Source organism: Mandrillus leucophaeus, unplaced genomic scaffold (assembly GCF_000951045.1).
Source record: "Mandrillus leucophaeus isolate KB7577 unplaced genomic scaffold, Mleu.le_1.0 Scaffold1047, whole genome shotgun sequence".
In the NCBI taxonomy this organism is placed as follows: domain Eukaryota; kingdom Metazoa; phylum Chordata; class Mammalia; order Primates; family Cercopithecidae; genus Mandrillus; species Mandrillus leucophaeus.
In genome coordinates, this window is record NW_012098621.1 from 24,515 (window position 1) to 37,534 (window position 13,020).

A 13,020-nucleotide genomic window follows, 5' to 3' on the forward strand; every position below is an offset into this window, starting at 1 on the left:
GTCTTTGCTTTTTGGGGCACCTTTGGGACAGTGCCATGGGGAGGCTCAATTGTTTTCCCTTTTTCTTCTCTTTTGGAACAATCTGGGCAGGGCTTTCCGATGCCATCTCCTCTCCTCTGGGTCAGGATAAATCGTACCATCTCTGATTTGGCTCTGGTTCAGCATCTTTGACTTCAAACTCTTTCTGGACACTAATTCCTTCAGTTTCCACATCTTTACTTTTCTTCAACTTGATCATTTTCTTTGAGGAGCTACACTTTACTTCCTCCTTTTCTCAAATAGCTGGTGTCTTTTTCTTCTTGGATTCCTCCTTTGAGAAGAGACTGGAGGAATTCTTGGCAGAGGAGACCGACCAGTAATCTCAGTTCCTCAAAGCACACCACATCAGCCATCTGTCCACTTACAAACATATTTGGGTCTACCTTCACTTGCTTCCATTTCTCCACAACCTTGATTCCCTTCATCTGAAATTTCCAATAGTTCGATGGTTTTGACCTTGATGTTGTCTTCTTCAACTTCATGGTTGCATTTGGAGATGGCGATCACAGCTCCTTCAGATGCTGGCTGCCTCCTCCACTGAGTTTTAATTATCATATTTTTCACTTCTAAAAATGGTGATTCCTTTTCAAATTTCTTTATTCTTAGTGATTTTTAGTGCAAACTTTTAATTAAATTATGATACATAGACAGGCCAGGTATGGTGGTTCATGCCTGTAATCCTAGCACTTTGGGAGGCTGAAATGGGTGGATTGTCTGAGTTCAGGAGTTTGAGACCAGTCTGGGCAACATGGCGAAACCCCATCTCTACCAAAAATACAAAAAATTAGCCAGTTGTGGTGGCACACACCTATAGTCTCAGCTATTCTGGAGGCCGAGGCATGAGAATCGCTTGAACCCCAGAGGCGGAGGTTGCAGTGAGCCAAGATCACATCACTGTACCCAGCCTGGGGAACAGAGCAAAACTCTGACTCAAAAAAAAAAATTATGACATATAGAAAAGTGCACACATTATGAATACAGCTTGATGAATTTTCACAAAGTGAACACATCTATGTAAACATCACACAGATTAAGAAAGGGAACATTCCCAGAAATCCAGAAGTTACCTTGTGCTCTTTCTACTCTTCTATCTCATGGTAAGTTTTACATGGTTCAGAACTTTATATACATCTAATCATACAGTAATTCCTATTTTATAATCTACATCTGATAATTCCATTATTTGAAATAGGATCTAACTTAGGTCATTTGTTCATTCTATTGACTTTTTAAACATTTTTGGATATTGAGCTCACGTATAGAGGGAGTTCTGTGAGGAATCATTCCAGGGAAGAGCAGTCTTGTTTCATCCAAGATTCCCAGGAAGTTACCAACTCAGAATTCTTTAAGTCACCTTCTGGCCTCAGGATTTCTAGGGCCCGAAAACAAGTTCAAACTCCACTCTACATGAATGTAAGAATATGGTTGCAAATTCTCAAGGGGACATTTTTCATCTTGAGCTGAGTCCTTGAAAACCAAATAACCTTTTAATTTCCTTTGACTAAGCGGTAGATTTTCTATCTCTTCCTTTCATTGAAAATGTGATATTTTGAGAATCTTGGTTTTTTATGTAAATATCTTAGTTCCAACTCCCTACCTTACATGGACCAAAGCCTTGTCACTTGTCCTTTATTTAACTTAAAATTAAAGGTGTTTCTGCTTAACCACATGATATAATTTAGCAGCACCAATGATAATACAAACTGTTATCATGAGCTTCCTAATATGATGAATGAGAAATATACATTACCAATGTAGCATTTTTGCTACAAATGTTTAACCTGAATCTAATAATGAGAAAACAGACAAATCCAGATTATGGCACATCCTCTAAGACATTGACAAATGGCAATGTTAAAAAAAGTTCAGAAATTCTCTGCAAAGATTTAATGTTGTTTTTCTTCTTAAACTTCAGATTTGAGAAATAATTTGTTTAGGATGTGCTGTGGAAGGATAGAATAACAGCCCCCTCAAAGAGGTTCACATCCTAATCCCTGAAACCTGTGAGTACATTAAATTACATGACAAGGAGGCATTGAGATTGCAGATGGAATTAAAGTTATTAATTAGCTGACCTGGAAATATGGAGATTATCCTGGATTATCTGAGTGGGCCCAAGGTTATCACAAGGGTTCTTAAAAGGGAAAGAGAGAAGCAGAAGAGACCCAAAGAAATGATACTATGAGAGGAACCCAGCCTGATATTGCTGGCTTAGAAGACCTAAGAATGGAGTCATGAACCAAGGAATGTGATCGCCTCAGAAGCTGGAAAAAAAACGAAAAACAGATTCTCTCCTAAAGACTCCCTGCCAACACCTTGATTTTAACCCAGTATGACTTGTTTTGGACTTCTGACCTCCAGAACTGTAAGATAACATATTGTTTTAAGTTAATACATTTTTGGTAGTTTGTTACAGAAGCAATAGGAAACTACTAAAAATTACACGTGATGGAGAGGAAATCACCAGAAGGATTCTTGGAATGGAGGTGCAACTCACAGAAATGGTGAAGCCCTGTGACGAAGCCTTCCCAATGAGGCTTGGGAAGGAGGAAATGAATTTAATTTTGAGCACAAACATGGGACAAGAGGCAGTCTCATGAGGGGCACAAAGCAGACTCTTTCTTATTACAGCTCTGCCTCTTTCAAGCTGTTCCAACTTGGACAAGATATATAAACTCCCTGGGTCTCAATGTCTTTGCCCAAAGTGGGCATAATAATAGCACCCTGATAATAATAATGCCCTACTTCATAGGGTATTATATAGGGAATAAATGGGATAATTTATGCAAGGGCTTTCTACTTGGCATGTGCTCAAATGTTGGTTAATAACGATGATGATATAGAAGACACACTTCCTGTGCAGTGTTTTAGTCACCACAGGCCACTAAACAATCATTTGTTTTATGACTGTATGGTCAGTGTAGGAATGAAGAATGTAAATTACCTTGCTTCCCTGTTTATAAGCATTGTCAACTGTACTATTTAAAATATTCTAGACTTGTGCAAATACATGCAGATGCAACTGCATTCATTTTGAAAAGTAATTCTGCCTTTATTTTGATTGGTTTCTTTGGGTGTAACTTGTTACTTGCTTTCTGTGCACCCCCGTCCCCCTTTTGTTTTTGTTTATTTGAGATGGGTTCTTGTGATGTTGCCCAAGTTAATCTTGAACTCCTTGGCCCAAGTGATCCTTCCGCCTTCCACCTTGGCCTCCGAAGTAGCTGAGATTACAGGTATGTGCCACCATGCCCAGCTGCATTCATCTTTAATTATTTAGAGATGGCATCTCACTCTGTCACCCAGGCTGGAGTGCGGTGGTGCAATCTCGACTCATTACAACTTCCACCTCCTGGCTCAAGTGATCCTCCTGCCTAAGCCTCCCAAGTAGCTGAGATTACAGGCATGTGCCACCGTGCCCAGCTGTATTCATTTTAATTTTAATTTAATTTATTTATTTAGAGACAGTGTGTCACTCTGTCACCCAGGCTGGAGTAGAGTGGCGTGATCTTGGCTCACTGCAACCTCCACCTCCTGGCTCAAGTGATTCTCCTGCCTCAGCCTCCCAAGTAGCTGGGATTACAGGCACCAGCCCCCATGCCTGGCTAATTTTTTCTCTTTTTAGTAGAGACAGGGTTTCACCATGTTGGCCAGGCGGGTCTCAAACTCCTGACCTCAGGTGATCCACCCACCTTGGCCTCCCAAAGTGCTGGGATTACAGGTGTGAGCAACCATGCCCAGCCATGCATTCAGTTTTAGAATTGATATTTTGTCCTCCTTTTAAGCCAGACCTTGGATTTGCTTTTACAAAATCTACGCAGCTGGCCTAAAGCCCAGTTGAGAATGTTATCCTCTGGGAACACTGGAGCTGGGAAACAACTGTGTCCAATCCCGTGGCCTGGACCTACAGAAGGGTAGAAAGTGTACAGCTGCAGGAGATACTAACAAGGGTTCCAAGAAAAGGAGGATAATGCAACTTGCTTAAGTAGGACTTATCACTATACCCTCTTTCTGTTAAAAGCTCCATATCCTTCTAGGGCTGTGCTTAAAAGACTACGTTTTCTCCTTGAAAATAGAGCTCCATCCTGGGGCAAAGGGCAGGTATTTACACTTTTCTGGAAGTGAGTTTATCCCAGTTGCTAATTAAACACAAAGTTTAATAAGACAAGGTGCTTGCCCTAAAAGAGCTCAAAGTCTAGTGGAAGACTGCACTCAAACACAATGATATAAAAAGTCTGTTTCAAGGGGAATGAGACCAAGTGCTTCACCTTAACCGGGGAGACCCATGGAACAAGGGTGGCAGCATGACAAAGGGCAGTCCTCCAGAGGGAAGTGTAAACCAAAGTCCTCTGGTAAATGGGAGGTCTGTTGTCCAGTTCCTATCCACTACCTTGTTATGTATTAAACTTACTCCATTTTCCAAAAAGTATAAAGAATAAAGTGACTCTCAATCAATTAGAACGCAGGGTTGTAAAAGAATGCTATTTTTCAACTCTGGGTGGAAAGATCTTACTGACGAACCTCTGGGCTGTTTCCAGTTTGGGGTTATTTTGAAATAACCTGCCGCGAACATTCATCTACAAGTGCCTTTGTGGACATGTTTTTATTCATCTCAAATAAACATCTAGAGTAGAATTCCCTGGTCAAGGGCTTGTGTACATTTAGTTTAAAACTTTTATTAGAAGGGACTCAATAGAGATGAAGTGAGACTGTTTAAAAACATGTTGGCTAAAATGAAAAGATTTTTTCTCTTTGTGATCACCCCAGATATCTGCCAAGGAAAGCAATTTTACTTAAATTTTTTTAAAAAAACATTTATCATAGTTTCCAAAACTGGAATCTCCTCTAAATCAAGGAGAATGTCATAATTGACATGTTAGAGATCTATCCATTTGTAAACTGTTGCTTTACTGGATCCACTCTGCCATTTTGTGCCATTACTAACATCCTATTTCATACCTCTTTTTAACTGAGTCCTCTGCTCTTCGACATAGAATGATTCTGTTTGGTTGGGGAAACTTGTCATAAAAGAAGTTCAAACTATTGGCAAACTCCTGGAACGTACATTATCAAAAACTTTTTGTTGACCACCTCCCTCCCTCATCAAATAACTTTTTTTCCAGATCAAAAAAAATCCTTTCATTCTGAAGGAGAAACTTCTTTAGCGGGTCACCTTAGTAATATTCTAGGATTTTATCCGTCCTGCTCTTATTTCTAAGATATTTGCTTGCAACCTAAGTAACCTGTGATGCAGGATCTCCAAAGTGTTTCTTTCCTTATTAACTGAATTAGATGCCTCATTAAAGACTCTAACAGAGCAATGCCAAGTTATCTCAACTGGAAACAGATACTGCTAATCCAAACATTAATCAACTACCTGTAGAAATTGAGGCTATAGGCTGGGCGTGGTGGCTCGTGCCTATAATCCCAGCACTTTGGGAGGCTGAGGCAGGAGGATCACCTGAACCTGGGAGGCAGAGGTTGGGGTGAGCCGAGATTGCACCACTGTATTCCAGCCTGGGCGACAGAGCGAGACTCTGTCTTATTAAGAAAAAAAAAAAAAAAAATTGAGGTTATAACCCATATATGTTAGAACAAGGACTTAGGATGCCATCCGCAGAGCACTTTTGAGACTAGACTAGCAAACCATCAAAGCTGAGATGTCAAGGCCCCTGTAGAGCAACCTTTTAACAAGGCTTTATTTGTGTATGTCTTAGTATGTTTTTAACCTTTGATTAGAGGGTGGAAAATAAAAGATTTGACTCACCAGTCGAACTTTTCAGCAATGTAGAATACTGAAGTCAGATCCTGTCTGTTGGAAAACTAGAAAGAAGACTCCCGGTTTAAATAGGATTTAGAAAGTCAGAAAGGAGACACAGTGCTATTAACTGGAATGGACACAGGCATGATTTCCTATGTTACAGTACCTGCCATCAGAAAATCTCAGCACCCTTTATGAGAAGGCCCTGAGAAAAAGCTTTTTTGTAATTGGAAAGAAATTATAAGATAGAAGGCAGAAGTCTCCATGTTTTAGTCAAAGATTCTCCTGTGCATTTACACAAAGCTTTTACCTAAAAGTCAAGACAGCATATTCTTGTCATTGAGAATTCAGAATAGACAGCCTGAAAGTACAAATACATTCTTATATTAACATTAGGCTCTTGAAAGACACAAATCTTTTCATAAAAAATTTATTTCTCTGTAAATACAAATTCCAACATCAACAAACAATAGTCCAGTGGAAAAATACTAGCCATTAACATTGAAAACTTTTTTCTTAATTTAATAAATAGAACTTTGGCATTCAAAATTCTAGCTGTAAACCCTATTAAAAAACAAAACAACAACAAAAAAAAACCCCTTTACAAAAAAGAGGCAAGAATGATAGATCAGAAGGCATAAGCCAACCAGTGGCTTCACTTTTTTTTTTTTTTTTTTTACAATAACTATTTCAATTAAGTCATGAACACTATATTTACACATGAGGTATTCTGGGTGGTTCAAAAACTGAACCTAGTTTACAAAACCACCAGTCATAGTGACTGATTATACACTGTGCTGTGCTTTTTAATGTAACCACCTAGCACCTTACTACTTCTTGTCATCACAACAATGCGATGTTAAGTTTCATGTTTATGTATTTAACTATACATATATGTACATACACATACACACCAATGAATACATTCTAAAGGAGTTTCCAGCTCACTATACAGGGAAGGCTGGGCTCCAAAACCATATATCTGATAATTCCTCTCATGTTTACTAAGGTATCCACCTAGTAATAAAAAACAGCTCCTTGCTTAAAAAAAAAAAAAAAAAATCCCTTAATCAAGTCTATTTACACAAGAACAAGGTGCAATAATCAACATTCTTAGAACTCATGTAAAATAGAAATAAATGCTTACTGCAGGCAAAAAGGCACAAAAGGTTCTCTCTGTGTACAGCCACAATAGTGTTATTAGACTTGTTGATTTAAAACTATATTCTTACATTTAGCATTTTTTTAAATAAGAAAAAAAATCCAAAATCTTTCCCCTACATGATTAAATGTATGATATAATCATATGGCAATATGCCACCCACGGCATTTTAGGGCAAAGTTGGAAATTTTGCTGTTTATACCAAATACGAAATCGTTTTTCTTGTTTTGTGAACAGTGAATTGTCAAAAATGGAAACAAAATGAATTAACTTTGGCTTGGAGAGTTACAGCCGGTGGCAGTTTCAAATGATATAGTCTGAGTGAGCATGGTTATGAAAACTGCTTATTACCATAATTACATATCTACAATGATGCAATTCCTACGTAAGAGAATGCCAATAATCCCAACTAAAGGTGTGCCTAAGCTGAACTATGCTATGTAAAAATATAGTCCATGTTCTCAGCTACTATGTTACTTAATGAACTATTACTGATATTTAAAGAACATTTTCCCAATTAAGTAGCTCCTTTAAAAATACCCTCTAAGAAATTAATAATTCTTGCACTATGACAGAATTACTTGATAAGCTCCTTAATATATCAGAAATGTATGATATTCATTTTAGCAACACTTTCCAGCCCTTGAGATTGTCTCTACAACAAGCTATTGAAAGAAGTCTAATTAGGTTTAATAAACTGTCACCACCAAAATAAATTTCGCTAAAATATAATACTGTTAGCATTAAATATTGAATTCTAGGTACCACACTTCTTTTAAAATAACCTCAGGAATATCTTACCTAGCCAGTATTTGTGGTTTTTTGTTTTTGTTTAATTAGAGGCTACTGAAAATTAATAGTTCAAATTAAGTCATCTTACTTTTCTGACCTCAAGTGAAAAGACAGCTATTGTGCCTTTGATTCAGTGAATTTTATCTGTACAGGGAGTTTGGGTCTTTCATTGAGTCAACTGTTAGTTTATCCTTGCTGTAATGTGACTGAGGCCGAATAAGCTCAATTTTAAAACCCAAAAGAACAAAATACGAATACTAGAGAAGATACTTTGTAAGAAAACAAGGGTTGGATTCACAAAAAGCACAAATAAAACGAGGTTTCATTATCTAAGGAAATTTTCAAACAGATTCACCTTAAAATTTAGGTTAATTTTCATTTCAGGAATATACTGCTGTCATAACTTCCATGAACATCCTAGTTCAAACTGGGTGAGATGCTCTAGTGTTGCTATTTGCCCAGTTTATTTGGTCTAACAGTAAAATCTGTTTTTAATGTGATACAGAAGAGGACGTTCTAATACAAGAAGGTGTCCTGGGAAAGGAAAATTTTCTGAAAAATAAAAATAAAAAAGTAAATACTGACAAACCAGAATACTGTTAGTTTCAATTCCCCTACAAAATCCCCCCAAGTCTATCTACTGTTTATTTAGGCCCCTTTACAAACTCCAGATTTTAAGAGGATCAATCTATAATTCAACTAACTAAACTAGCACATCTTAACTCCCTTTTTTATGGGGGGGGGGGTACAGATTTTGGAAACTGAAATGCATCAGCAGTAGTTTGTTAACTTCCTACTAAGTCTGAAATTTTTTAACTTTAGAATTTTATTTTTAAGATATGTGAATTAAATTAATTTCTATAAGTTTTAGAAAGTTTACAAAAACAAATAAATTATTTTATCCCCAACTAAGCCAAAAAACAAAAATGTATCTATAGCAGATTTTAAAAAAACTGTAACGCTTGCTTAAAAACAAAAAACAAACATAAAATCCCAAAACATACACTAAAAATCTAGGAGAGATATTTAAGTAAGAACCTACTGATCCAATTAGTGATTGTTTGCCAATTTGTTTTTAGGAAGCCTTTATTTCCAAACTCGTGGGGGAGGGTGGTTGGGATTCTATTCAAAGAGAATGTAAAAATGTTTGCTGCACTTGTGGATGATCTATTTTAGATGTTATTATCTACTTTACCATAAAGGACCAAGGCAGAATTCTTTGCATCATATTTTTGGTAGAAATTTACTATACCCTGAATATCTTCAAGCTACTAATGTTAAAAAACCAAGTGAATATAATTAGAAAGTCAAATTCTTACTAGTGACTAAGACCCTCAAGGACTCTGGGATGCAGAAGCACTACAATGTACTGATTTCTTAGTGCCCAGATCCTCAGAAGTAAGAAGAGCAGGAAGGACTCAGGCACTGAACAGAATGAAAATCTGATGTCTTTACAGTGTATTATAACTGATTATTCAACTATAACCGTAAAATAATCTATTGAGAGCTGTATAAGCCAAAATTTCAAACTGAGTATCTTCCTGGGTAGTCTCCTTGAAGGCCTTGTCTCACATTTTCATTGTTACATACTTAAGAAAAATCTTTCCTAGATTTCCTAGCCTTTATTCTAGAATATAAGAAAACAGGCATGTGCTATGCCCTTTATCTGGCAAGAAAACAGGTGTGTGATATGCTCTTTATCAAATCAATATTATCCTGCTTGAGTCACACCCTCTACCCCTCCATCTCTTATTTAGTCTTGACCTAAATGAGACTTGGTTGCATCACAAGATCAAATCAACTTACAAAGGACAAGCAAGGCTTTGGCCATAACTAAGTATATTCAAAAGAACATAATCAATGCTGATGGCAATAAAATGTATAATCATTCCAAAATACCAACAGCAACATGGACAAAACTCATTTGGAAGTTTAAATGACTGTATGTCTACTGGAAAATCAATTGCATTTCATAGTAATACCCTGTAATTCAGATGAAGAACTAACCTTGTCAAGTTCATATCCTATGAAAAACTTTGTTGTTAATGTACTTTATCTAATAAAAGGAATTAAAATGCCATTTCAATTTAAAAATTTTTATGCTACTGTTGATTCAGATATAAACAGTATTGGCTTTCTCTTACAGTAGTTTCAACTTTGAAACAGATACAAAACTGTTAAAATGTAAATGTTGAGATTTGGATAAGTAAGCTATCGTTCCAGGGTAACTTTGTTAATCTTTCTTTTATAATAATGATCCAATGCCTTTATTAATTATATATGGCTTTGTTTACATTGATATATATATGTATATATATAAAACATATAAATAAAAAATTGTAAATAGTAAGGAACATGTTAAAATCAGTTCAAGTTATGTTAACCTTTCTTGTAACACATACATTACAACGCTAAGGAAAAAGAGCATCATGTCAAAATTTCACACCTCTTGGGAAATCCACAATCACTCTGGAAAAACAGCTGACATATCTATAGTACTAAAATCAGCTCAACCACAAAACATCCTATCAGTGCAGTAAGTGTTCAAAATACAAATGGTTTTCCCGCTGTACTATCATTACAACACTTGCCTGCTGTTGGAACTCTTGTTAAGCCAGCCACTGAAAATCCCAAAGTACAACACAAGTTTCTATATGAAAGAAATATAAGAATAAACAGCGGGTGCCTTTCTTAGAAGCTCTGCTCTGACCCTAGAAACCCTTATAAATTTGTGAATAAAGCATGTGCACACACACAACACACACACATGCACACACAAATACACGAAGCTATAGGATTAAAGGGAAGCCTACTCCTTCATGTGAAGGGTACTCTTCACAGCTTGGTCCTACAATCAGTAGTTTGAGAATACAGACATTTTTTTCTTGTAGATTTTATCATATTTTCCGAAGGTAATTTGATTTTTTTTTTTTTTGCCTGATTAGATAAGCCCCTTCAAAATCACTTCACTTCCCTTCTCCCCTTCAATAAAACAAATCCACAGAAAAAAATCCCTATGTGCAAGTCATGTCACTTGCAACCTTCCATTATGAGTCTGTAACACAGCAGCATTTAAACAACAGGTCATTATTGCTGTGGGACTAACACTTGATCACTGAGTAATGCAGTTGTCTCCCATGTCCTGAGCATAGCGGTCTGATATTGTAGTCCTTAATTCATCAATGTCTCTTCGTAACTGGCACACATCTGACAGCTTTTTAGTGAGTGTTTCTGTGCTGTGGTCATTCTCAGTCTCTTCAGCTGAACAGTTCATTGCTGTGTAAACAAAATATGGAGAGAATATCTCACATTTTTTTGAACAAAGACATTTTAGAATTTTTCACCTTAATCATCATGGAAATATAAATACCACACACTGAAAACCAGTGAGGCCCAGGTTCAAGTTATGTTTAAATCATACATCACTCAATATTAAACAGATCTTATCCGCTTGGTCCTTTATAAATTTCACAAATTAAAATGAATTAATTAAAATTCACACAAATTAAAATTCACACAGTGATACACACAAATTCAGCAAGTTTAATGGGTAACAACATTCCAAAAGTGAAAAAGAGCACACTCTAATGTCTCTCTTCCAGCTCAACTAGAGCACTCAGTTTTCCCATTTGGCAAAATCTGAAGACCATTTGTGTAGTGAGAAGTGGCATCTTAAATATTTACGAATGCAAAGTGGGTTTATTGCCATGAAAATATTAATTTTCAAATATATAGTGTCACACACATACATACACACGCACACACACAGAGTGGAGAGTGGGGAGGGAAAATGAGAGAGACAGACAGGGAGAGGGGGAGGAAGAGTGAAAGCTAGGATCCTACAATCCCAAACAACTGAATCAGGCTGATAGCTGGCTGCCTTATGGCTAAATAACTGAGGGCCTTGAGTCAGCCAGCTTTTAATTATTTACTTCAGTTCTTCTCTTTGTAAGCATATCTCAACATAAAATCAGGCAGAGCTAGTGATTACAAAAGAAACCTCTCCTTATACCTTCATAGTAGTTTACTGTAGCATAACAGTCAGTGAGTGACTGTTATTTTAGCAAATGTTAACTGAACATCTGCCATGATATAGGAACTGTTAGATGTTGAAATCAGAAAAGGAACAGACACAGTGGCTTATTCTCGATGCTTTACATACAATTCCATAAACAAATGAGCACAGTGAGGTACCGTAGGTAACCTACCACTATATACAAGTTGCAGTGGCATAAAAGGAAGAAAACAAAACTAGTCCTAACTGGAGAGGCAACAGTTGCTTGTTCACTGGGTGGGCCAAACTGCAAAATGAACAAAAGTGGAGTCAGAAAGCAAAACAATCTGATAGAATTTGAGAAACCTCAAGAAAATCAGTATCTAGGCTCTAAAATGGTAGAGTACAAATTGTGACAAAGGAGAGTACCAAGAAATAAGACTATAGACGTAGGTAGGAGGTAGGAGCTACCTATCTCGACCATAGAGCAGTGTAAGCATTAGGAAACCAGGTTTATAGTTGAGACAGATCTGTCTGGCAACAAAAATGGATTAGGGAGAGGGGGTGAGAAAGATGGTTGTCAGAGAGACCAGTATAGGTGACCGGTTATGAAAACTTAAATTAAGGCAACAGTACAATGGAGATAGAAAGGCAGGAATGTTAGATGTAGTAAGCAGATGACAGAACTGATAACACTCAATCATCATCAACTGGAGTGAGGGGCAGGGATTGGGCACAGGTGCCAGATGAAGGAAAAAGCAGAGTGGAGAATAAAATCTGGGTTCAAGTGACAGGTGAATGGTGGTGTTACTCATTGAGAAGAGGAACAGTTCAGGGAGGGAAGGAAAGTGTGTTCTGGTTTTCAACGTGTAGAGTCTGTGATGCATTCGAAACAGCCAATTCTAATATACATGGGAATATAACCTGCAACCCTGAGGAGATAAACGTCTGGGTAAAGGAGATAAATGTCTAGGTGAAAGGTATGGCAGTAACAGAAACAACCGGAGTGAATAAGATCACTCAGATAAAGTACTGAATAAAAAGAAACAGACTAAAAACCAGTAACAAAAGGCTTCTGGGGATACCAATAATTAAGTGACAGAGAAGTCCACAGAAGACAGAGACTGAGCAGTCATAAAGGCAGAAGCAGAACCTAGAGAATGATGTCATGGAAACCAAGGTAACACAGTTTTCAGAAGGACAGAGTGAGCAAATGGAGTCATTAATCGACCGGTTTTTCACAAATCAACTGGCTGGTAAAATTTTCACAATGCC

At 37.1% G+C, this 13,020-nt stretch overlaps 1 protein-coding gene across 1 annotated transcript in view; it reads right to left on the minus strand.

Annotated features, from left to right (window-relative positions):
- Positions 1-8,885: 8,885 nt before the first annotated feature.
- CEP85L (centrosomal protein 85kDa-like) overlaps positions 8,886-13,020 on the minus strand; it is a 217,006-nt gene continuing 212,871 nt past the window's right edge. The window contains exon 14 of the mRNA XM_011980625.1: positions 8,886-11,027. Within this exon, the coding sequence (XP_011836015.1) occupies positions 10,864-11,027 (164 nt within the window). The 3' untranslated portion in view covers positions 8,886-10,863. The remainder of the gene's footprint in view (positions 11,028-13,020) is intronic.